The sequence below is a fragment of the Nerophis lumbriciformis genome, linkage group LG09, assembly GCF_033978685.3.
Source record: "Nerophis lumbriciformis linkage group LG09, RoL_Nlum_v2.1, whole genome shotgun sequence".
Lineage (NCBI taxonomy): Eukaryota > Metazoa > Chordata > Actinopteri > Syngnathiformes > Syngnathidae > Nerophis > Nerophis lumbriciformis.
In genome coordinates, this window is record NC_084556.2 from 47,767,032 (window position 1) to 47,794,088 (window position 27,057).

The window sequence follows — 27,057 nt, forward strand, 5'->3', positions numbered from 1 at the left end:
AAGTTTGGGGAGATTTTGACATGGTGGAGTGGGGGGCTGGTTATGAATAATAATGACAAAAAAATATATGTCAGACATATAATTTTTGCATCACAAATGGGACATATTTAGGGAGATTTTGACTTGGTGGGGGGGCTGGTCATGAAAAACAGCATATTGACGTAAAACAAAAACATTTTAAAATGATAATAGAATTGTTTGTTTTTAAATGTTTGATATATTTTGAAATCACATTTCATAGCAATTATTTCATATCAATCAAAAAAAAAATGTTTATAATTTTTTTTTACTTTAGACAGGTGTCTCGTGCGCACGAGAAACTTTTTATAAAGTTATAAAAAAATAAAAACATTTTTCATAATTTTTTTTTTATAGACATGTATCTCGTGCGCACGAGATACATGTCTACAAAAAAAACTTTTTATAAAGAATAAAAAAAAATTATAATTATTTTTTTTTAGACATGTATCTCGTGCATCCGAGAAACTTTTTAAGAAGTTATAACATTTTTTTTTTTTTAAATTATTATAACTTTATAAAATGTTTCTGCACACGAGAAACTATCTCACTCGTGCGCACGAGATAGTTTCTCTTGCGCACGAGATACATGTCTAAAAAATATAAAAAACATTATAAAAAAATAAAAAATTCCCCCATGTCCCTTTAGGGGCTCCGTATAATCACACCATATTGAAAAATCATTGGCGTTAACAGTGTTACAAATTGAAAACAGGAAGTGAACATCCATCCATCCATTTCCTACCGCTTATTCCCTTCGGGGTCGCGCTGGAGCCTATCTCAGCTACAATCGGGCGGAAGGCGGGGTACACCCTGGACAAGTCGCCACCTCATCGCAGGGCCAACACAGATAGACAGACAACATTCACACTCACATTCGCACACTAGGGCCAATTTAGTGTTGCCAATCAACCTATCCCCAGGTGCATGTCTTTGGAGGTGGGAGGAAGCCGGAGTACCCGGAGGGAACCCACGCAGTCACGGGGAGAACATGCAAACTCCACACAGAAAGATCCCGAGGATTGAACTCATGACTACTCAGGACCTTCGTATTGTGAGGCAGACGCACTAACCCTTCTTCCACCGTGCTGCCGGAAGTGAACATATATGTTAGTAATTGCTATGAAATGGAAAAGTAAGTGCTTCTCCCTACTCCCTTTCAGGCATGTAAAGAAAAATGAAAACATGTGATGTATCATATTGAAACTGTGGTACATGTTCCAAACAAACTAACCAACATTTCATGGATCCTCACAAGAAACCTTACAATGTTTTAAATCCATAAACTGCTATAACATTTAATAGATGGTGAGTTATTGTGATGTAGAGAATTCCCATATTTTTTATTAATTTTCCCAAGACATTTCCATATTTTGAAATGCAAATGTTGATGGTCCTCTTAGAAACACGTAATAACGCTGTTTGTCAAATCCCCTGATGTGTTTTTGGTGCTAAAGTAACCACACCATTAGCGCCCTGTTAAACATCAAATCGGTACTCGTCCGCTTTTTCCTGAAAAATTATGTTAAAAAAAACAACTAAAAGCCTTTTCCAGCTGTTTACTGACATATACTATTCATGTTTAAAATAACCTTTACTGCAAATGAATATCGGCTCTGTCACGCCAAATTTCTTCCCCCTACAAAAACCTCCCCCCCCCTCCATTTACTTCCGGGGTCATTTCCTCTTACGTACGTCATTTCCTCTTACGTCATTGACAGCGATCGATAACACTTCGGCTGTGACTGCCCGTCGCTGGAAGGATACTTGTTTTTTTTAAATTTTTTATAATATAGCGTTAACAAAACGTCCGTATTAATCGAACAAATTAACTTGAGGAAATTCCTGACTGCACATTTGACGGAGAATTAAACGATTTTTGATTCGTTTTGACAGAAGTTCCCAGCAGCGGCCCTAACACTCCGCCTGAAAATTTCCCTAACACTCCGCCTGGAATTTTTCGAAGCCTGCTGGTGTTTGATACAAGTCCCCTGGGGAAGATAAAGACAAATGTCATTCAGTGACACCACCATTTTCAGGAGATTTGGATTCTATCGATCGCTGTCAATGACGTAAGAGGAAATGACCCCGGAAGTAAATGGGGGGGAAGGTTTTTGTAGGGGGAAGAAATTTGGCGTGACAGCTCCAAATATCGGTTACCGGCCTCCTTGACTACTGAATAATCGGTAGTGGTTTAATCGCCCGCGCGTGTTCTAATGCAAAAGAAACACCCCAAAGTAAAAAAATTTAATTCTTTAAAAATACAAGAATCTAAAAAACAAATTGCAAAAAAACAGAAAGCGCAGTTTTACCCATCCACACACACTGAAGCTGGTGTATTTAAATAATACAATACTTTAAAAACGTGCGTTTTAAAATCTCCGTATTTGTTTGGACATGGGCGAAGTTAAACTAATGTCTCCTGGATGTCTTACATTTTGATCGGACTTTTTTAGAACTGAATAATGTCCATCTGAAAAAAAAAAAAGAAGAGAATTCAAGGTTAAAAATGTGAAGACAGGATAAAAAAAGAAAATACAATATTTTGTGTGGTGATAAATACATACCAATCATATCAAAATATTCATTCAGTAAAAGGTTACATGTGACACGGTCCTTAAGCTCCGCCAGAGTCCAGATAAAGAGTCTCATCTCATGCGGCGCAGCCCATCCCAAGTATTTACTGAGGCCGTTCTTTGCAATAAACTCTTGGCTGGTGACCGCGCTTTCAGAAATCGTCTCCCGCAGAGGAGCAAACGTCAACAGGACAGTCACGTCCCAATCTTCCATTTGGTGGGCGTTTCGCTTAATGAAAGACTTTGCAGCGTTCAGATCTTCAAAATTGAAAAATACAATCAGCAGGCTAGGCATCTCCACAAATCTGAATTATAGCATTTCTTTAAAAGCACCATTTTTTGTCTTGTATTGCACTCTCTGCACTTTAAGAGGGGATCTGCACTTTTTTTTTTTGCCCATCATTCACCTATCACACGTTTTTTTTTTAATGCATTTTAAGTCGTAAATTACGACAAGTACATGGTGGTTAACAATGCAGCTAATGGGAGTACTCTTTGCAAAAAAGGGCCAACAATACTCCACTTTAGGGGTGTGGGACTCTCCCCAAATTATAATAAACACCTCCCAGTAACATCACTATGAGCCCGTTGACTTTCTAGAAACATAAACGGCAGCTTCAGCACATTCGCAGTCCTGGGTTGAGGTGAAGGCTAATTCGCTTTTAGCGTAACGTTAGCTAATTTTGCGGTGTGTGTGGGTGTGTGTGTGTGTTACGGACAGCAAAGCCCTGTCTGTCTGTTATTTCACTTTACCTTTTTCTGTGTTGATTGAGCTGTGTTGAAGCAGCAAAAAAGGACAGTATGTTAAATGAAGAGCTTCTGTCTTTGATAGTTGATATAATAATGTAACTGCATCATTAAGCCTACATGAACTCCATGGTGTTCAGGGATGAATAGTCTCTCCTATTGCTATTGTACTTTTTTTTCAGCTATAGTTACATTAATCATTAGTTATGGAACAGCCTAGTTTTGAATGGCAGGGTCCCTGCTATCACATGTTGATAAAAGTATAACATTTACATAATAAAAATCAACTACAGGCTTCCCAAATGCTGTAATAAATTAAGCATGATGAGTTGACTTGAAACGGTTTAATGTTGCACTTTTTATATGTAGAAGAAAAGTTTTGTCATTTTATTTAATCTGAGCAACAACTTGAGGCAGTTTAATGTTGATTAACGTGGGCAGAATTATTATAGTGTTCCCATTAAAAGGATAAAGCCATTGTTTACAAATTTGGTAAATAAATAACCAAAAAATTTATATTTTGTTTATTCTTACTGTACCGAAAATGAACTGAACCGTGACCTCTAAACCAAGGTACCTACCGAACCAACATTTTTGTGTACCGTTACACCTAGGGCTGGGCGATGTATCGATATGCGCGACATATCGCGGGTTTGTCTCTGTGCGATATAGAAAATGACTACCGGGTATATCGTGATATCGAGTATACGTTCTCACGCAGTTGCTTTCAGGTGCGGGCATTACACTACAGGCTCTTCTCACTCTTTCCTTCTCACAGACAGCAAGCGCACCTTCTTACACACGTCACATACTGTTATGTCATACGTCACATACGCATACGCCCTCCCCGAGCAGAGAGGTAGCAGCATGGCTAACGTTAGCTGTGATGCTAGCGGAGTGGTGCGAGCGGTAATACAAGAGAAAGAAGGTGCGAATCTGGTAACAAATGGAGGAATAATGAATTCCCCAGAAAAACAGGAGGTCTGGTGGTGGTTTGGCTTCAAGTGGGAATATGTCGAACAGACAACCGTAATTTGTCAAGTGTGGGGCAAAAGCGTTGCTATAAAAAGTAGCATTACTGCTGTAACAAACAGTTCAGAATGTCCCAAGTTACCGCGTGTTAGGTAAGGAGGAGTTTTGTCCCTCCAAAGTTGTTGCCGTAGGGCTGTGACGTAGGGTGTGTGTGGTTGTGGAAGGAGGTGTGTGATGTTGACATTAAAGAAGCGGTGGCTACCAAACCTGCTCTAATGTCTCCCGTTTATATTTTATTAGATAAGTATACCGTATAGGCGAACCCAGGACAATCGGCTACACTGCTAATATGTAGCATCATTTGAATAGTCACCCGCTAGACAATGAAGAGTGCTTACTCCGCACGTCAATATCTCCGTTCGATGCCACACGTCCACACCATCAAAATGCCGAGGCAAACCTTTCCAGATCAACACCGTATGAAAAAAATAGTGATTTTTTTTAGTTGTGATTTCCTTCTCTGGATGAAAGTTTAAAAGTAGCATATATTAATGTAGTATGAAGAAGAATGTTTTAATGTAGACACATAGAATCATCATACTGCTGTGATTATATGCATCAAGTGTTCATTCAAGGCTAAGGCAAAATATCGAGATATATATCGTGTATCGCGATATGGCCTTAAAATATCGCGATATTAAAAAAAGGCCATATCGCCCAGCCCTAGTTACACCCCTACTCCACTTACATCTCAAAACTTGATTATAAGTATTAGCGATATTTGTATTATAATCGCTAACGCAGAGAAACTATTTTTAACTACCGGTAGCTTATGTTTCTATATTCAAATATTGAGCCAGGGAGCTGCTGCATCGCCTCTGAATTGGTAAAAGTTCATTCTAGATCAGGGGTGCTCACACTTTTTCTGCAGGCGAGCTACTTTTCAATTGATCAAGTCGTGGGGATCTACCTCATTCATATATATAATTTATGAAATATATGTTTTTGTTAACAAGTTAAAGGTGTTTAATGATAATGCAAGCATGTTTAACACACATAGTTAATATTGTTAAAAAATTAAAGGTGTTTAATGATAATACAAGAATGTTTAATACATATAGTTAATATTGTTAACAACTTAAAGGTGTTTAAAGATAATACAAGCATGTTTAACACATATAGTTAATATTGTTAATAAGTTAAAGGTGTTTAATGATAATACAAGAATGTTTAATACATATAGTTAATATTGTTAACAACTTAAAGGTGTTTAAAGATAATACAAGCATGTTTAACACATATAGTTAATATTGTTAATAAGTTAAAGGTGTTTAAAGATAATACAAGCATGTTTAACACATATAGTTAATATTGTTAATAAGTTAAAGGTGTTTAAAGATAATACAAGCATGTTTAACACATATAGTTAATATTGTTAATAAGTTAAAGGTGTTTAAAGATAATACAAGCATGTTTAACACATAGTTAATATTGTTAATAAGTTAAAGGTGTTTAAAGATAATACAAGCATGTTTAACACATATCGTTAATATTGTTAAGTTAAAGGCGTTTAAAGATAATACAAGCATGTTTAACACATATAGTTAATATTGTTAATAAGTTAAAGGTGTTTAAAGATAATACAAGCATGTTTAACACATATAGATTCCTTTCTTTCATGAAGACAAGAATATAAGTTGGTGTATTAACTGATTCTGATGACTTGCATTGATTGGAATCAGACAGTGGTGATGATAATGTCCGCATTTTCGAATGGAGGAGAAAAAAAGTCCTCCTTTCTGTCCAATACCACATGAAAGTGGTTGGTTTTTGGCATCTTATTTATCCAGCTTCCGTACTCGTTTGTATACACTTTACAAGAAATACATTGTCGGCAAACTCTGTAGCTTGCTAGCTTGTGCACGCCAGCTTTCTGAGACTCTTATTTTGTTAGCTCAACTGTGCAACTGTGCAGTCGGTCTTTGGAGTTTTGACGACAGGTACGGCGCCAGAGTCTGTTGAAATAAAGTGTTTCTCGCCTTCCAGTCGGTAATTTTAATGAGCTGGCAGCAGCCAGCGTCATCTCAGAAGACCCTCGGGTGCCGTGAATGTCAATCAAGTGACGTCATAGTGAAGATTTATGATCGCTCATTTTTAGGACTATTTTTTTAATGCCTGGCTGGTGATCGACTGACACACCCTCCGAGATCGACCGGTAGCTCGCGATCGACGTAATGAGCACCCCTGTTCTAGATTATAAATCATGCCTCTCACCTGGATAGTAGAAGTTTTTGACTATAAACCGAGAAGTTTGTCAAATTTGACATCCAATTTCGACCCAGACATGGTGAGAAAGACACAAAAGGACGCTCGTTTGTGACACTATTTATTTTACCATATTTTTCGGATTATAAGGCGCAGTTTTTTTTCATAGTTTGGCCGGGAGTGCGATTTATACTTTGGAGACTTATGTGTGAAATTATTAACACATTACCGTAAAATATCAAATAAGATTATTTATCTCATTCACGTAAGAGACTAGGCGTATATTAGCAATCGTCACACACACACGTCAACCAATAAAAATTTGGCGGGGGCGGGTCATGGCAGAAGTGCATTATGGAAAAAAAAGATGCTACCTGCTACTTCTTCCGTACCTATGAAAATTGATCATTTCAACATTGGCGGTAACTTATAAAAACTGAGAAGGGCTTTAAGGCAGTCCTGCGCAACCTGTGGGAGCAGTGGATGATGGATGGAGAGCACAGCTTCACGGCAACCGGGAGAATGTGCCATGCAAATTTTCTGGATGTCATTGGATGGATCGACAAAGCATGGGCTTCAGTGACAACCGAAACCATCCTGTCCGGATTCAGAAAGGCTGGAATAATTGGAACTGCAACTAAAGTTAAAGTTAAAGTACCAATGATTGTCACACACACACTAGGTGTGGCGAAATTATTCTCTGCATTTAACCCATCACCCTTGATCACCCCCTGGGAGGTGAGGGGAGCAGTGGGCAGCAGCGGTGGCCGCGCCCGGGAATCATTTTTGGTGATTTAACCCCCAATTCCAACCCTTGATGCTGAGTGCCAAGCAGGGAGGTAATGGGTCCCATTTTTATAGTCTTTGGTATGACTCGGCCGGGGTTTGAACCCACAACCTACCGATCTCAGGGCGGACACTCTAACCACTAGGCCACTGAGTAGGTGACTAGTAACTGACGATGACTCTGACGTAAGCGACGTACCGATAGAAGAGGAAGCGACGCATTGTCTACCTTTGGAGTTGGCAGAGTTGTTTAGAAGCGACACCAAGTAAGAAGATTTCATGGGATTTAGGGATTAGAAGTGACAGATTGTTTGGTAAACGTATAGCATGTTCTATATGTTATTTGAATGACTCTTACCATAATATGTTACCTTAACATACCAGGCACAATCTCAGTTGGTTATTTATGCCTCATATAACGTACACTTATTCAGCCTGTTGTTCACTATTCTTTATTTATTTTAAATTGCCTTTCGAATGTCTATTCTTGGTGTTGGATTTTATCAAATAAATTTCCCGAAAAAATGTTTTTTTCCTTCTTTATTATGCATTTTCGGCCGGTGCGATTTATACTCCGGAGCGACTAATAATCCGAAAAATACGGTAATTCTTTGTTAGAATATGATTCATTCTCTATCTAAACGGGAAGATATGAATCCCGTCAGTCAGTATCCCAGTGAGAGCAGACATTGTGCAGCAAGTAATTCATAGTTTGTATTTCTTGTTTAACACTTAGCAATACTGCTAAAAGATGCTTAGTGTTTCATTAAAAACTTGTAGCTCATCCTCCTTATATTCAGGCTCAAAAATTTACGTTTCTGATCATCATTTGTCTCAAAGTAGTCTTTGTTGTCTCATGAAGTCTGCCATGATTGGTAGTGGTGTTGTTGAAGGGAAGAGTGAACTTTGTGATGCATCTGAAATTAATATGCTATGTATTACGTTTAAAATAAGCAAAATATATAAATATTACATATTATGAATGGGCCGGTTACTACATTACATATATACTTACAGCGTGTATATAAAACGATGGAGGCTTTTGGATGTTTAAAGTGCTTTACAGGCGGAATAGCACAATTCCAAATTGGTTAGCCAACTCAGTTAGGGTTCATTTACAATTTAAACAAATGCATAAAAAAATTAATTTAAAAAATACACGTGTTCTTGTCTCACATAAGGATTGTGAATGTTAGACAAAGTTCCCCCAAAAAAGTGCAGGTTCCCCTTTAACACTGTTGTGTGTAAGCCTTTTTAAAAATTATGTATTGCAGCTGCATTGCACTTCAATCCAAGGCAAATTTTCCTATAGGACAATTAAGTTATTCTGATCAGTCCAACTAAACAAACCTGCATCGTTGAGACGGCTCGCCCACTGACTGAGCTCCACGCTGATATCGAAAGACTTGGAAAGCAGCTCGATGAAGACGCGAGCCCAAACACGATTCTTCCTCTCCAGCAGCAGCTCCACAGCCTGATCCAGCGTCTCCAGCTGCTCCTCTTCCCAGTTCAGCATCTTCGTGGCTAGCTGGTTCCCTCGCGCCGAGTCCAGCTCCAGCCAGGGCCTTAGATAGGTGCTCAGAGTCGACACGGAGAGGCCTTTTTCCTGGCGGAGCAACCGCATCATCTGGCAGACCTGAACGAGGATTCGATCCCCGTAAAGCAACCAGGCTGTCGACACGTGGAGGAAACATTATTATAGTTGTAACTTTAAGTCAGCATGCTACTTTGTATGTGTGCAACTCTACCTTTCTGCTGGCTTTGTAGTACAGAGTTGTTATCTTTGGCCGGAAGAATATCTTCACTAATAGTCACTTTCTCGTCACACAACTGCTTATTATTATTAATATTCTTAGTCTTCAGTTGACTCTCCTCCTTGGACTTTTTCACTCTGAAATAGAAGATGTTTTAATTACATCGGAAGCAGTTGACTTCTACACAAGCAGGTTGTCGACAACCTCTGACAGAGACATAACAGACAACAAGGAATATATTTTGTTAGTTCCAGTTGGAATGGCTGATAAGCACACCGTGCAACATCTACAGTGTATAGACATCTGGTCCTATGTGCAAGCTTTGAAGGCAAGTTGCACGGTTGGTTTGCTTGTATTGATGTTGACGTAAACACTAAATTGCTTTTGCAAAAGCACGATGATGATAGAGCTAATAGAACACATGTCGCAGTTAACAGACCGACTTGCCAGTGTGAAGTTCCAAGTACAGTTAGTTTTTGAGTAATGTGTAGATTACTAATTGACATTATGGCAAATGACTTTCAGATTAATTCTCAGGAACAAAAATACAAATTTCAGTCATCTGGACACTATTGGTCTCTTAAAGGGGAACATTATCACCAGACCTATGTAAGCGTCAATATATACCTTGATGTTGCAGAAAAAAGACCATATATTTTTTTTACCGATTTCCGAACTCTAAATGGGTGAATTTTGGCGAATTAAACGCCTTTCTAATATTCGCTCTCGGAGCGATGACGTCACGTTGTGACGTCACATCAGGAAGCAATCCGCCATTTTCTCAAACACCGAGTCAAATCAGCTCTGTTATTTTCCGTTTTTTCGACTGTTTTCCGTACCTTGGAGACATCATGCCTCGTCGGTGTGATGTCGGAGGGTGTAACAACACGAACAGGGACGGATTCAAGTTGCACCAGTGGCCCAAAGATGCGAAAGTGGCAAGAAATTGGACGTTTGTTCCGCACACTTTACCGACGAAAGCTATGCTACGACAGAGATGGTAAGAATGTGTGGATATCCTGCGACACTCAAAGCAGATGCATTTCCAACGATAAAGTCAAAGAAATCTGCCGCCAGACCCCCATTGAATCTGCCGGAGTGTGTGAGCAATTCAGGGACAAAGGACCTCGCTAGCACGGCAAGCAACGGCGGCAGTTTGTTCCCGCAGACGAGCGAGCTATCGACCCTAGCTTCCCTGGCCTGCTGACATCAACTCCAAAACTGGACAGATCAGCTTTCAGGAAAAGAGCGCGGATGAGGGTATGTCTACAGAATATATTAATTAATGAAAATTGGGCTGTCTGCACTCTCAAAGTGCATGTTGTTGCCAAATGTATTTCATATGCTGTAAACCTAGTTCATAGTTGTTAGTTTCCTTTAATACCAAACAAACACATACCAATCGTTGGTTAGAAGGCGATCGCCGAATTCGTCCTCGCTTTCTCCCGTGTCGCTGGCTGTCGTGTCGTTTGTCGGTTTCGCTTGCATACGGTTCAAACCGATATGGCTCAATAGCTTCAGTTTCTTCTTCGATTTCGTTTTCGCTACCTGCCTCCACACTACAACCATCCGTTTCAATACATTCGTAATCTGTTGAATCGCTTAAGCCGCTGAAATCCGAGTCTGAATCCGAGCTAATGTCGCTATAGCTTGCTGTTCTTTCCGCCATGTTTGTTTGTGTTGGCTTCACTATGTGACGTCACAGGAAAATGGACGGGTGGTTAAAATCAGGCACTTTGAAGCTTTTTTAGGGATATTGCGTTATGGGTAAAATTTTTAAAAAAACTTCGAAAAATATAATAAGCCACTGGGAACTGATTTTTAATGGTTTTAACAAATCTGAAATTGTGATAATGTTCCCCTTTAAAAGAGGAACTGCACTTTTTGGGGAATTTTGTCTATCATTCAATCATTATGAGAGACAAGAGGGTTTTTTTGCATTACAACTAGAGATGTCCGATAATGGCTTTTTTGCCGATATCCAATATTCCGATATTGTCCAACTCTTAATTACCGATACCGATATCAACCGATACCGATATATACAGTTGTGGAATTAACACATTATTATGCCTAATTTTGTTGTGATGCCCCACAGGATGCATTAAACAATGTAACAAGGTTTTCCAAAATAAATCAACTCAGTTATGGAAAAAAATGCCAACATGGCACTGCCATATTTATTATTGAAGTCACAAAGTGCATTATTTTTTTTAACATGCCTCAAAACAGCAGCTTGGAGTTTGGGACATGCTCTCTCATGAGGAGGTTGAGGTGGGCGGGGTTGGGGAGGCGGGGTGTGTATATTGTAGCGTCCCGGAAGAGTTAGTGCTGCAAGGGGTTCTGGGTATTTGTTCTGTTGTGTTTATGTTGTGTTACGGTGCGGATGTTCTCCCGAAATGTGTTTGTCATTCTTGTTTGGTGTGGGTTCACAGTGTGGCGCATATTTGTAACAGTGTTAAACTTGTTTTTACGGCCACCCTCAGTGTGACCTGTATGGTTGTTGACCAAGTATGCCTTGCATTCACTTGTGAGTGTGTCAAAAAGCCGTAGATATTGTGTGACTAGGCCAGCACGCAAAGGCAGTGCCTTCAAGGTTTGGCGCTCTGTACTTCTTTCTACGTCCGTGTACACAGTGGCGTTTTAAGAAGTCATAAATTTTACTTTTTGAAACCGATACAGATAATTTTGAAACCGATACCAATAATTCCCGATATTACATTTTAAAGCATTTATCGGCCGATAATATCGGCAGTCCGATATTATCGGACATCCCTAATTACAACATATCAAAATCATCTTTCGTAGTGGCTAGCAATACAGCTAATGGGAGCAATCATTTCTATCATTAAATCACTTTAAAAATGCATTTAAAACCCGTCAATACTTCATTTATGTTCTGTAACCTGTATAATAACCAAACTGTAGAGACATTGATATTGCAAGAGCGAACACTGAGAAACAATTTTTCTAGCGTAGTAACACATCGGCATGCTTCAGTATTAGCCTTAAAAGCTAGCTACAGAAAGATAAGCTAGCGTCTACGACAACACTAAATGCGTAAGTTTGTAATGCACAACACTGCGATAAGACTTCAATCTGTACAGACTGAGAAACATGATCATATTACAGTATCTGTTAAGTATTAGCCCATATTTCATGTTTCGTTTGTGTACAACTAGCTTGTATGTACTGTGGTTGTAACACGCAAGACATGCTGTGTGTATCATGATTGATATTTTAGTGACTCGCTCGAACAGTTGTGCATTTGGTCCAGCTGGCCAGGGGCGATTTTTCCAGTTTAGTTTGGGTAAGCATTCCATTTATGTCGAAATAGTTAGTCTCCAAGTTCCAAATTTATAGTGTTAAGTTACTTTCGCCTCACTCTCTCGGCTTCCACCTCTTCCAACGTCTCACTATTTTTTCGCGCTGGCTTCTAGAAGCGGTAGTTCATCCTCAGTATCTTCGGCTTCTAAAAGATACGGTTGTGAATCCTCATTTGTCCAATTTGTTATCGATTCTGCTGTGATTAGAACACGCTGGCGTTTGTTTCCGGAAGTAGGAACACATATTTGTTGCCAGAAGTCAGACGTGTGCTGCTATGGAAACAGAAATAAATGCGCTGAAGAAATCCGTCCTGGCATTGATACAAGTGATCATAATACGGTAAATATTGTACAGATCAGTGACGTGCGGTGAGGTTGATGGCTGGTGAGGCACTGACTTCATCACAGTCAGATTTACAAACATATGAACCCTAAAGAGTATCTTATTCACCATTTGATTGGCAGCAGTTAACGGGTTATGTTTAAAAGCTCATACCAGCATTCTTCCCTGCTTGGCACTCAGCATCAAGGGTTGGAATTGGGGGTTAAATCACCAACAATTATTCCCGGGCACGGCGCCGCTGCTGCCCACTGCTCCCCTCACATCCCAGGGGGTGAGCAAGAGGATGGGTCGAATGCAGAGGACAAATTTCACCACACCTAGTGTGTGTGTGTGACAATCATTGCTACTTTAACTTAACTTTAACTTTACACATAAACTGTAGCACACAAAAAAGCACAATTAATAAAAAAAACGTTATTATGGTCTTACCTTTACTTATAAGTGCGGGAACAGTGGTGTTCGTGTTGGAGGAGTTGTGAATGAATGAAATATGAAATCCGTGCTGCAGTCTGCAGGTGTACCTAATGTTGTGCCCCTGCAGTCGTTCACGGCTCCTCCGGCGCGAGCAATGTTGTTTTTGCACTTTTTGGCTTCTTGTTAAGTTACTTTTTCTAGGTGGATTCGGTCTTGCACGTGGAGGTTTTGGGTGTGGGCTTTGGTTGGTGTGGTGCTCCCGTCGGGGGTGCATTAATCGGCACCAGGAGGCGGGATTACGCGAGCCTCAGCCAGTGCATCTTCGCAGCAGTTTTATGATTGCTCAGCACAAGAAATACGTTACACACATACAGTTGTTGACAAAATACACTGTACATTATATACCTCAGCTAACTAAACTATGGAAATGTATAATATAATTCATATAGCAATACGGTCTCACTGCACAGCAGGCCAGCAGTTAGCCGAGTCCGCAATCCATGTTGAGGCACTGAGTGACGTGCCTCAACTGGCTGCTGATCACAGCACCGTCTCTTCTCAGTATTTGAACGGCAAATGTGAAAATTTAGCGATTTTGAATAAAAATAATCTAAAACTGGTGAAGTTAAATGGAAAATAACTTAATAGTATAATCACTGGATACATATAAAAATTTAATTAATTTTTTTTCTTTTTACATTTTTTTTTCTTTCCATGATGGCAGGTGAGGCCCTGCCTCACCTGCCTCTAGTGACCGCACGTCACTGGTACAGATTACATGTTGTTATGGACGTGTCTGTTACTACATTATGTATAGACTGGAACTGTGTATATTAGACGTTGCTGGAGTATTTTGAAGTTGTTTTAGAGGGCTTTGAAGTCTACAACGATGACTCCCATTAGCCGCATCTTCCAAGCGTTTTTTTTTTTATCATCTTTAAAATCCTTACAAAAAAGGGTGTGTGTTCTTGTCTCCCATAATTATTGAAATAAGCAAAATTCCCCCAAAAAAAGCAATCCCCCACACTATTTTATAAAGACTTGATAAGATGTCTGGTGGACATAAACAGATTCCACCGTGTTATCAAACATCAGCAGTCAGTTGAGAACAATGTCGAAGAACCAGCTCACCTAATAGAACACTTCTGATCGACTTTTGGCTTCTTCTGCGTCTGTGGCTTTGGGATGTCTCTTTCAAACTGACAGGACAAGCAAGATGCTGGCGTCAATGTAAAGAACTAAAAGCATCGCTCCAACTGCAACTCCTGTCCAACAGAGAGGACACTTACCTTACATTTCACCAGGCCTGTCGGGTCTACAATTTTGATACTACAGACTTGACCAAAACAATCTGGAGTCCGACAAGGTTGTTCCAAAAAATCCTAAAAGAAAAAAAGGTGTGTTGAGAACTTTTCCCGCGGGATGCTGTAATGACGGTTACCTTTTCGTTCTTTTCAAAGGACAACGAGGTCTTGAGTGTTTTCCAGCAAGCAGTATGGTATTCAATCAGGCACTGCTGGCTGCACTTTATCTGAATGAAGCCCTGATGGTTCCAAAGAAAAAAAAGAAAGAAAAAAAAAAAAAGAGCGTCACACCTTTTTACACGCTCTAAAAAGGCCTTTCTTCAAATGGCTGCCACTTACTTTAAAATCCGGGTCAGTGAAGTAAATGTTTTTGGAGGAGCTCATGCATTTCCCAAGTCGACAAGTGGCATCGGGAATAGGGGGAAATTTGCATAAAGCTATAGAATCCTCCAGAAGTTTCTATAAAAACAAGAAAAGAAAATCAATTTGAAAAAAACACCTGAATACTTATTTATCGTGTATAAGCCAATAAATGACTATTGTCATTGATCGTGCTGCATCCGCATGTACTTTAAATATATGTTTTGCTATGTCTCTAATCACTTTAAATATTGATTGTGCTGCATCTACAGTACGGTACATGCACTGTGAATATTATTTGGGCTACATCTGCATGCGCTTTAAATATCGAATGTGCTACGTCTGCATGCGCTTTAAATATTGATTGAGCTATGTCTGCATGTGTTTTACATATCAAATTAAATGATAATGATAAATGGGTTATACTTGTATAGCGCTTTTCTACCTTCAAGGTACTCAAAGCGCTTTGACAGTATTTCCACATTCACCCATTCACACACTGATGGCGGGAGCTGCCATGCAAGGTGCTAACCAGCAGCCATCAGGAGCAAGGGTGAAGTGTCTTGCCCAAGGACACAACGGACGTGACTAGGATGGTAGAAGGTGGGGATTGAACCCCAGTAACCAGCAACCCTCCGATTGCTGGCACGGCCACTCTACCAACTTCGCCACGCCCTTCCATAATTCAAGTTTCAAGTTTATTCACAATACCATATAACAATTACAATAGTAGTGAATATCATCATTTAAAGATGTTGGTACATGAAAGGGTCCCCCAAATAAGCTAGAAGAAGCTTTTGACAGGGGGTCCAGAGGACAGATGTGCTAAGTCTGCATGCGTTTCAAATAGATTCTGCTACGTCTGCATGCGCTTTAAATATCGATTCTGCTACATCTATATATGCCTTTAATATCGATTCGCTACGTTTGCATGCGCTTTAAACATAATTTGTGCTACACCTACTTTGCATGGGCTTCAAATATTTGTGTTACACCTACATGCGTCTTAAATATCGGTTGTGCATGCGCTTTAAATATCAGTTGTGCTACACCTACAGCACAAGCCAAACGTTTGGACACACCTCATTCAATGCGTTTTCTTTATTTTCATGACTATTTACATTGTAGATTGTCACGGAAGGCATCAAAACTATGAATGAACACATGTGGAGCTATGTACTTCACAAAAAAAAGGTGTCCCCTAGAGGGGGGGTTACCCACATATGCGGTCCTCTCCAAGGTTTCTCATAGTCATTCACATCGACGTCCCACTGGGGTGAGTTTTCCTTGCCCTTATGTGGGCTCTGTACCAAGGATGTCGTTGTGGCTTGTGCAGCCCTTTGAGACACTTGTGATTTAGGGCTATATATATAAACATTGATTGATTGATTGATTGAAATACCGGTAACTGAAAACATGTTTTATATTTTAGTTTCTTCAAAATAACCACCCTTTGCTCTGATTACTGCTTTGCACACTCTTGGCATTCTCTGAATGAGCTTCAAGCACACCTGTGAAGTAAAAACCATTTCAGGTGACTACCTCTTGAAGCTCATCGAGAGAATGCCAAGAGTGTGCAAAGCAGTAATCAGAGCAAAGGGTGGCTATTTAAAAAAAAAACTGAAATATAAAGCATGCTTTCAGTTATTTCACCTTTTTTTGTTAAGTACATAACTCCACATGTGTTCATTCATAGTTTTAATGCCTTCAGTGACAATCTATAATGTAAATAGTCATGAAAATACAGACAACGCATTGAATGAGAAGGTGTCCAAACTTTTGGCCTGTACTGTACATGCCCTTTAAAGGGGAACATTATCACCAGACCTATGTAAGCGTCAATATATACCTTGATGTTGCAGAAAAAAGACAATATATTTTTTTAACCGATTTCCGAACTCTAAATGGGTGAATTTTGGTGAATTAAACGCCTTTCTAATATTCGCTCTCGGAGCGATGACGTATCGGGAAGCAATCCGCCATTTTCTCAAACACCGAGTCAAATCAGCTCTGGTATTTTCCGTTTTTTCGACTGTTTTCCGTACCTTGGAGACATCATGCCTCGTCGGTGTGTTGTCGGAGGGTGTAACAACACGAACAGGGACGGATTCAAGTTGCACCAGTGGCCCAAAGATGCGAAAGTGGCAAGAAATTGGACGTTTGTTCCGCACACTTTACTGACGAAAGCTATGCTACGACAGAGATGGCAAGAATGTGTGGATATCCTGCGACACTCAAAGCAGATGCATTTCCAACGATAAAGTCAAAGAAATCTGCCGCCAGACCCCCATTGAATCTGCCGGAGTGTGTGAGCAATTCAGGGACAAAGGACCTCGGTAGCACGGCAAGCAATGGCGGCAGTTTGTTCCCGCTAAACCCCCTGGATGTCTTGGCTCACACCGTCCCTTTTGCCACCGAAGATGATCAAGATTCCCTGGCCTGCTGACATCAACTCCAAAACTGGACAGATCAGCTTTCAGGAAAAGAGCGCGGATGAGGGTATGTCTACAGAATATATTAATTGATGAAAATTGGGCTGTCTGCACTCTCAAAGTGCATGTTGTTGCCAAATGTATTTCATATGCTGTAAACCTAGTTCATAGTTGTTAGTTTCCTTTAATGCCAAACAAACACATACCAATCGTTGGTTAGAAGGCGATCGCCGAATTCGTCCTCGCTTTCTCCCGTGTCGCTGGCTGTCGTGTCGTTTTCGTCGGTTTTGCTTGCATACGGTTCAAACCGATATGGCTCAATAGCTTCAGTTTCTTCTTCAATTTCGTTTTCGCTACCTGCCTCCACACTACAACCATCTGTTTCAATACATTCGTAATCTGTTGAATCGCTTAAGCCGCTGAAATCCGAGTCTGAATCCGAGCTAATGTCGCTATAGCTTGCTGTTCTTTCCACCATGTTTGTGTTGGCTTCACTATGTGAAAATGGACGGGTGTTCATAACGATGGTTAAAATCCGGCACTTTGAAGCTTTTTTTTAGGGATATTGCGTGATGGGTAAAATTTTGAAAAAAACTTCTAAAAATATAATAAGCCACTGGGAACTGATTTTTAATGGTTTTAACCATTCTGAAATTGTGATAATGTTCCCCTTTAAATATAGATTCTGCTACGTCTATATACACTTTAAATATTGGCTGTGCTACAGTAGACGTGACAGTCACGCGTGTTACAATTATTACACTAGTAATTAGAACATTGACGGGGAGTTACAAAATATCTGCATCATCGTAGGCTTACTTTAAAATAGTTGAGCTGGGTTTCTTTTACAATCTCTTTGCTTAGCGGCCAGGTGAGAATACCCGGCGTTATACGATTCTTCACCATCTGCAATGAATCCTCAAAGTGTTTCTGAGCAACAGCAAACCTGATCAAAAAGGACAAAAACATGAGTGGACGGGGGTTGAAAGCAACACAAAACATGTCAATTTAAGGTGTACCTGTTCTCTTTAAGATAAAGCCTGCCACGGGCGTAGCAAACCAAACACTGAAAAATCCTTTCCTCGTAAGTTTTGATCTTCTCCAAGAGTCGCTGTGCTTCTGCTATTTCCTGTTGCACAAAGCATCATTGACAATATTCAAAGTCTGAGCTCTCCCCCCAGCTCAAAGTTGAAAAGTGGACTGCAGGTGTGTTGTTCAGGATGCTGTAATTACCTCAGGCTTGCCGATGTCAGTCAGGGCGGACACACGGCCGTAAAGCAACAACTGCACATCTAATGTTGAAAGTCCCATGTCCTGGTTGATTAAAACAAATAAACTTGTCAGTAGAGAATAAAAAGGCAAAAACCAAGTGAGAAACTGAATACAGAACCCATTCTCAGTCTATTATCTAAAGAGACCTTTTATCGTATTAATCAGGAGATATCCAATACATGTAAACAGTAGGAATGAGCGATATGGCCTAAAATATGTATTGCAGCCTCCAGTGATTATATACATATTAAATAATATACAAAAATGATAATAGAACCATTTCAAAATGGGTTACAGAGGCTCCTAAATAGGATGCTGACGTATGCAGTAACAAATTAGATAATTTACGGTTGCAATATTTTGTCAAAACTATTATTAATCTACAGGTTAATTAACGGTTAGTCTTTTTTCTGTTGTAACATGGTTCTATCAGCGACTCGGTGAAGAATCTCGGTGTTCTCTCGTTTGAGCTGCACATTGAGTGCTACTAAAACAGCCTTCTTTCTTTCTTTCTTTTTTTTTGTCCTGTCCAGCTTCTCAGGCAAATCATATAGTTGATGTAGATGCCCATGTCGGCTGTTCAGATTTACTTTACAAAAGAGAAGTGTAGGATACTTCTCTTGTTGCCTTATTTGTATTTGACTTTATTAAATGTATTTATATTATCATTTGGTGCAGCCGGGCCGGAGCAGGAGCACGATTCCTACTTGTATGTGCAAATCTTACAATAAGCTATTTGTGGATACTATCAATCAACCTCAACTTGGACGTTTTTTTCATCCATCCATCCATTTTCTACCGCTTGTCCCTTTTGGGGTCGCGGGGGGTGCTGGAGCCTATCTCAGCTGCATTGGGGCGGAAGGCGGGGTACACCCTGGACAAGTCGCCACCTCATCGCAGGGCCAACACAGATAGACAGACAACATTCACACTCACATTCACACACTAGGGCCAATTTTTAGTGTTGCCAATCAACCTATCCCCAGGTGCATGTCTTTGGAGGTGGGAGGAAGCCGGAGTACCCGGAGGGAACCCACGCAGAGAACATGCAAACTCCACACAGAAAGATCCCGAGCCCGGGATTGAACTCAAAACTACTCAGGATTTTTCATCTCTAATTTAAAAGGACTGTTAACATATTTGGCAAACTAAATTCCAGGGAGAGCAGAATAATGAGGTCCAGAATTCCTGACAGTACCTCTGCTTTCAGGAAAACTACTATTACAAGGTATATATTTGGACATTACACACTGTCATTCAGTCAGCTATTTAGCGAGTTGTAGACTCACTCATGGAGAAGACAACGAAACGCATACGACACAGCCCCAAAGCCGAACATAACACACCCAGTCATCGAAAAAGGAGCCCGCACGCACGCCGTTTCTGCTTGGAAGGCTCATATTACCAGCAATGTCACATGTTCATGAAAAAAAAAAAGGAACGGTAATTTTTGAAGACAGTATCGTACCTTTTTTAATTCATTATCAATGTGAGTTTATTTATGCAGCTCTTAATCACAAATCCTTCAAATTCATTAGTACTGTAGTACTTTATTAGTATCGGTATACCATACAACCCTAATGTGGTTTGTATTTACAGTAGTTTGGGGAAAAAAAGAATAAAAGACTGCGTCTTTGTTTTTTCCAAAACAAGAAAGATTGTCACGCTTTGATTTTGCGAGATGAGCCCTGCAAGTAAGGACAAAGACTGGCATTACCTTGTGTGATACGGTGTCCAGCAGGGCCAGCGCTTGGCTGAAGGCCATCTCGGCGTTGTAGCTGCACAGGTTGCTCAAGGCCGTGTGGGCGTCGTGCACAAGAGATCGCAACTCTTTGCACACGGCGGCTTTGTTAATGGCCACTGGCTGCTTCTAAAAGAACAACATCATCAACAACTCAAAGACACTTGAGGGGACAGATCATCGACATTTACCGGCTGTTGTTCGGCATGATTCTCCGGGCCCTGGTCTTTCTTCTTGAGAGTATTGGGCTGTTTAGTAGTGGAGGCGCCTAGGGGGGCCATCGTCTTTTTTGGCGTGCTTGGCGGTTTAACGGCGGCGGCCGGTTTGGGCCTTGTCTTTTTTGGTGTGCCCGGCTCTTTAGTGATGCTGGCTGGCACTGGTGGGACCGCCTTTTCCTTGACTGATTTCAAGACAAAAGCCTAATTACCGGTAGTGCGTGACCAGTGTTACTTTTATTAGTAACAAGTAATCCAATTACTTTTAGGTCTATTACAACACCGTTAGCGATAGCTTTATGTAACATGGAACACTACTTTTGATGCGGTCTTAAATCAACAACAAGACAGCATCATAAGTGCAGCAAGTATAATGCAGAAATATATTTTTACTAGTGAAAGCAACAAGCGGCAACCGCACTAAAATGAACTTGATATCAAATAGGAAGAGGCATCACACCACACTGTGACACAGCATACAACATACACAAAGGGAATAATACACAACAAATCAAATGATTGAAGTGACAGACTTGTCTTCCAAACAATAAGAAATAACAGCCATCAAAGAACATTCAATCTATTAACCAGAGGTAAGACAATCTGGTGAAAAGATTCAAAAGAGCTGGCGTCCGAGCCGACAAACTGCAGCATGCTGCTGCTCACTGCTAACGCTAACAAACACAGCGCCGTTGAAAACCCTGGATGACTTCACACATCACCAGGCAACAGGCCCCGCCTTTTAAAAAGCACACACTCTGCTCTCATATGAAAGGTCTCAACTGCATAAGCCAGATATTTTTAAGTATTTTTAAGTAACGTATTAATTACTTTCCCTAATAATTAATTACATTTATTAGGGGTGTAACGGTACACAAAAATTTCGGTTCGGTACGTACCTCGGTTTAGAGGTCACGGTTTGGTTCATTCGGTGACAGAGCTTTCGCCGTTGCTGCTCCCAAGCTCTGGAACGACCTACCTCTGAGTATTAGACAAGCCTCCGCTCTTCCTGTTTTTAAATCTCTCTTAAAAACATACTTTTATTCCATGGCTTTTAAGACTGAGTGATATCCATCCTGCAATGGCGCCCCATAATACACATGCTGTGAACCTGTTTTTATGTATTCTATTTTATTTATTTATTTTTTATCGTGTTCTGTTTGTGTTGTGTTTGCTCGGTACTCGTATTATCTTTTAACCTGCCCATTGTACAGCACTTTGGCTACCCCTGTGGTAAATTTTAAATGTGCTTTATAAATAAAGTTGATTGATTGATTCTCGGTACAGTAAGAAAACAACAAAATATAAATTTATGGGTTATTTACCAAATTTGCAAAATCTTCAGCCAAAAATATTTTTCTTAGTGCATACTTGCCAACCTTGAGACCTCCGATTTCGGGAGGTGGGGGGCGGGGCGTGGTTAAGACGGGAGGAGTATATCTACAGCTAGAATTCACCAGCTCGAGTATTTCATATATATATATATATATATATATATATATATATATATGAAATACTTGACTTTCAGTGAATTCTAGCTATATATATATTTATTTATTTTATTATATATATAAATAAAAGAAATACCGGTACTTCAATTTCAGTGTTCATTTATTTACACATATACACACACATAACACTCATCTACTCATTGTTGTACTTGAAAGTACAATGCAATACAATTCCGGGGCAATGGCACCTATCAAATACACAGTAATGAAAACACAGTTGTTCTACTAACTGTACTGTGTGTTATGAGAGTAGCGTATGTGTGTGTGTGGCCCTTTAATAGGTGACAGCATGTGAGGTGAGTGACGTCAGTGAGTGTGTGGGCGAGAGAAGAGAGGGAGCGGGGTAGCGTGAGTGCGGGGAGGGACTAGTTGGTTTTGTGTTGGATTGGCTGTGTGCAAGCAATCAATAAAGCAAGATTTGCAACTAATCGCTGGACTCATCATTCACCCTAAAGTCGTCCGCTGTGGAGACCCACTGCTGGGTAAAGTGAAGGGTGTTGCCCCGAGCATACATCGGCCCTGGAGAAGTGTCTCCCCTGCGCTCTTCGACTACGTCTCGTTCTTCTGCTTCGTCTCCTTGTGTGCGCACACTGGACTCAGGTCCGCATGGAGCTGGAGGGGGCGTGGCCTCCAGCTCCGGCTGAATTCCGGGAGAAAATTTCTTCCGGGAGGTTTTCGGGAGAGGCGCTGAATTTCGGGAGTCTCCCGGAAAATCCGGGAGGGTTGGCAAGTATGTCTTAGTGGAATATTTGATGTGAAGTAATGGGAACCTTGGATAGGTCAATAATTCAGAATAACATTGATTTTGATTCAATATTATGTTTTGAGCAATGACAGTTTGAAAGAAAAAGAAAAAACAGCTTTGTTTTATTAGTCAACATTGCAACTTTTTCTAAATTACATTTAACCTTTAAGCTTTTTTATTTCACTTTTGGTATGTTTTTGTTTATTTTAATAGTATTTTTAGAATGTGCCGTGGGCCTTTAAAACATTAGCTGTGGGCCACAAATGGCCTCCGGGGCACACTTTTGACACCCCTGCTATAAAGATAATAAAAAATTTAATCTGATAAATCTATGGATAAAAAGCAGAGCCTGGCGACGCATGCGCGTTTATCATAACTCTCTCGCTCTCTCTGCCCTTCCCTCACAAATGCTGCTGCGCGCACAATTTGTTTTGTTTTTAACCCCTTCTTAACCCCGAATGTACATTGAAAATCCACGCAACCCTAACTCAAAATGCCGGACATTTGAGGCATTTAAGAAACTCCGCCCTGACAGCTCCGCAAAAGAGGACATGTCCGTTGAAAAGAGGACGTATGGTCAGTCTATCCTAGCCCGTTATCTGCTAGCATGCAGTGTGTTGTGCCTCTGTGTGCATTGTCTACACCAGGGGTGCTCATTACGTCGATCGCGATCTACCGGTCGATCTCGGAGGGTGGTGTCAGTTGATCACCAGGCAGGCATTAAAAAAATAGTCCTAAAAATGAGCGATCATAAATCTTCACTATGACATCACTTTCGTCACTTGATTGACATTCACGGCACCCGAGGGTCTTCTGAGATGACGCTGGCGGCTGCCAGCTCATTAAAATTACTGACTGGAAGGCGAGAAACACTTTATTTCAACAGACTGGCGCCGTACCTGTCGTCAAAACCCCAAAGACCGACTGCACAGTTGCGCTAACAAAATAAGAGTCTCAGAAAGCTGGCGTGCACAAGCTAGCAAGCTACGGAGTTTGCCGACAATGTATTTCTTGTAAAGTGTATACAAAGGAGTACGGAAGCTGGACAAATAAGATGCCAAAAAACAACCACTTTCATGTGGTATTGGACAGAAAGGAGGACTTTTTTTCTCCTCCATTCAAAAATGCGGACGTTATCAGCACTACTGTCTGATTCCTATCAATGCAAGTCATCAGAATCAGGTAATACACCAACTTATATTCTTGTCTTCATGAAAGAAAGGAATCTATATGTGTTAAACATGCTTGTATTATCTTTAAACACCTTTAACTTGTTAACAATATTAACTATATGTGTTAAACATGCTTGTATTATCTTTAACTACCTTTAAGTTGTTAACAATATTAACTATATGTGTTAAACATGCTTGTATTATTTTTAACCACCTTTAACTTGTTAACTATATTAACTATATGTGTTAAACATGCTTGCATTATCTTTAAACACCTTTAACTTGTTAACAATATTAACTATATGTATTAAACATACTTGTATTATCATTAAACACCTTTAATTTATTAACAATATTAACTATATGCATTATCAATAAACACCTTTAACTTGTTAACAAAAACATATATTTCATAAATAAGTAAATATAAATTATATATATGAATGAGGTAGATCCCCACGACTTGATCAATTGAAAAGTAGCTCGCCCGCAGAAAAAGTGTGAGCACCCCTGGTCTACACAATGTGCGTTACGCTACTTAATACGTCCGTGTGGAAACTCGTTCGGTACACCTCCGAACCGAACCTGAACCCCCGTACCGAAACTGTTCAATACAAATACACGTACCGTTACACACCTAACATTTATTAAAGAGTAATTCTGTCAGTAATTCAATTACTTTTTTGGTAAAGTAACAAGTATAATTAATTACTTTTTAAAAGTAATGTTCAGAACACTGCATATGACCAGTGCCCAACTAAGATGCAAGACCTCACAAAAAAACAGATATTATACTCAATGGAATGGCTACAAGTTTGCATAAATGTAGTTCTAACAAACCAGGAAGTGGCACACGCATACAAAAACAGGCAGAATAAAGAAGACCAACAAACATTAAAATGATAAACTCCATAGAAACATACCTTGTTGGTTTTCCTTCTTCGTTTTACATTCTGCTGCCTGGAAACATGGAAGAGAATTTATGTGACTTTCACTTCAAAAGTCTGACTGCACTAGCAGCATTTCTGCATAAGCGAGTCTGGGCATGCACGCCCTGCTTTGTTAGATTGTGTGCGTCATGCCTTACTTTCAAATTCGCTCCAACTGCGTTAGCTCACTCACCTTACACGGCGAGGCTGCACCTGGCACTACCTTGCTCTTATTACTACTGCCTCCTTTTGCTTTCAGCAAATGCTGCTGCTCTGCAACAAATTTCTTGTTGGCGTCTGCGTTACTGGAATCAAAAAAGGGCAAAAGGATCATTGAAAGGTCACGACTGACATTTGCCCCATGCACTTACCTTGAACCTTTACCTTTCTCTGGTGGCCCCACTGCAAAGGAAAATAAGGATGAGTTATTTGTGCTAACATTTAGCTCGTAGACATAAGGCAGTGTTTCCCACACATTCATTTATTTGTGGCGGCCCGCCACGAAAGAATTACGTTCGCCACAAATGGATGGATTTTTCGGCTTTTGACTCGCTCGACCGCTCATAAAAGCAATGGGACTCTGTCTGTGAATGTACCTTGTAGTTACAACTCCGGTGCAGTAGGTGGCGGTAGCCAACTATGCATTGTAACTCCGCCAATAGCACTTAATTCACCTGGTGGGCCAGAAGAAGAAGAAGAAAAAGAAGACGACGAAGACGAAGATGGACGGACGGACGGGATCAAAATACGAGGGTAATATAGGTTATAGGTAGATAGGTTATAGCTGCATCGCTCGCGGCTCGTCATATATTTAACGTTAATCCGCGATTTCACCGAGCGTTTCACTGACGGTGAGCAGCCTGACGCTGCTTCATTAACACCGCCGCTGTTTGACTTGGGTCCGGGGCAGACGGATGTAATAACAATCACCTGTTTTCATACCGACGAGCTAACGTGTCCAGGTTATAACCCTGTTGTCAATAAACACACGTGGAGACGGTGCTTCAGATACTACATTAATACTCAAGCTAAAATGTCCACTGTCCACTGCAGCATGTGAATGCAATGAAAAGAATAAAATCTGAGCCAACCAGCTGTTAAAATGTTGTCCAGGTTAATGTTTTGGCCATTAAAGGCCCTTCATTTCAAGATTTCAACTGTGATCGGGCTTTAAACAGGTGGCTGACCTGTTCAGATGGGTGTAAATGCTACTGGTCAAATAATGTGTAATAGCATTTAATTTTACATGTATGTAATGCCATTTAAATGTAATTATAGATAATAATAATAATAAATACTGTGTAGTGTTGTAAATAGTCAACGGGAAGGATTTTAGTAAGATATAAGCCATGAGCACTACACAGCCAGAAAAAAACCTAGGCAGGACAAGTAAAAATATTGGGGCAAGTAGATTTGAGAAGTCGGGCAAGTAGAAAAATTAGGGCGGAGGGAACAGGTGAGACTCAGCAAACACTGAAAAATAAAGCAGGGTCAGATCAGAAATGCACTTTTCTCATGAAAAGGGTCCTAATTTATATTCCACACCACGACAAAACATACACCTCTGCCTCTGTTTCACTTTATGTTGCTGGTAAATAATATGGTTGTAGTAGTAGGCTAAAGTTAAATTATTTAGTATGCACTAATTAAAGGGGCAGAGCTTTAAGAGACATTTTAGCTTTTATATTTTATAAGATATATTTTTTGTAAGAACCACAATTAATAAATATATTTCAGTGAATAACTAATTGTTCAAATCTGTATATAAATATGTACATAAAGTGTTGTAATTATATTCCAACTCCGCGTTCTTCTTGGTCATCGCCGCTGCCGCCGCCACCGCCACCCCCCGCCCCCCGACCACACCACCACAAATAGATGCCTGCCCTGTGGGAAACACTGTAAGGTTAGTAGTTTGGGAACACAGTTATTTGTACAGTGGGTCTGAGTTAGTTTTTACCTCATCCCTTAATCTCAATGCAAGAGTAGTGGGAGTACATATCTACCTCTGAAGACAACATTATGAGAAGCTACAGGTATACTTACAAGTCTATAATAGTTGTCCATGGACAGTGGAACCTTGATTTATTTGGTTCTTGAACTGGACTCGGAAGTAAAATAGAAATGTCTCCATAAGAAACAATGTAAATATGAATATTGGGCTCGGGATCTTTC

At 40.2% G+C, this 27,057-nt stretch overlaps 2 protein-coding genes across 2 annotated transcripts in view; both read right to left on the reverse strand.

The window, feature by feature from the left end:
* The window catches only part of ttc3 (tetratricopeptide repeat domain 3), a 101,778-nt gene that overhangs the window by 28,292 nt on the left and 46,429 nt on the right, over nt 1-27,057 (reverse strand). The window contains exons 13-28 of the mRNA XM_061963036.1: nt 25,254-25,284; nt 25,076-25,187; nt 24,877-24,913; nt 20,502-20,710; nt 20,287-20,439; nt 18,531-18,611; nt 18,317-18,426; nt 18,117-18,243; nt 14,845-14,964; nt 14,643-14,744; nt 14,491-14,583; nt 14,333-14,400; nt 9,113-9,255; nt 8,715-9,035; nt 2,586-2,852; nt 2,454-2,491 (exon numbers count right to left, since the gene is read on the reverse strand). Coding sequence (XP_061819020.1) covers nt 2,454-2,491; nt 2,586-2,852; nt 8,715-9,035; nt 9,113-9,255; nt 14,333-14,400; nt 14,491-14,583; nt 14,643-14,744; nt 14,845-14,964; nt 18,117-18,243; nt 18,317-18,426; nt 18,531-18,611; nt 20,287-20,439; nt 20,502-20,710; nt 24,877-24,913; nt 25,076-25,187; nt 25,254-25,284 — 2,012 coding nt within the window. The remainder of the gene's footprint in view (nt 1-2,453; nt 2,492-2,585; nt 2,853-8,714; nt 9,036-9,112; nt 9,256-14,332; nt 14,401-14,490; nt 14,584-14,642; nt 14,745-14,844; nt 14,965-18,116; nt 18,244-18,316; nt 18,427-18,530; nt 18,612-20,286; nt 20,440-20,501; nt 20,711-24,876; nt 24,914-25,075; nt 25,188-25,253; nt 25,285-27,057) is intronic.
* nsd1b (nuclear receptor binding SET domain protein 1b) overlaps nt 20,749-27,057 on the reverse strand; it is a 322,978-nt gene continuing 316,669 nt past the window's right edge. Inside the window, exon 24 of the transcript XR_012050614.1 lies at nt 20,749-20,759. The gene's annotated coding sequence lies outside the window, so the exon portion shown is untranslated. The remainder of the gene's footprint in view (nt 20,760-27,057) is intronic.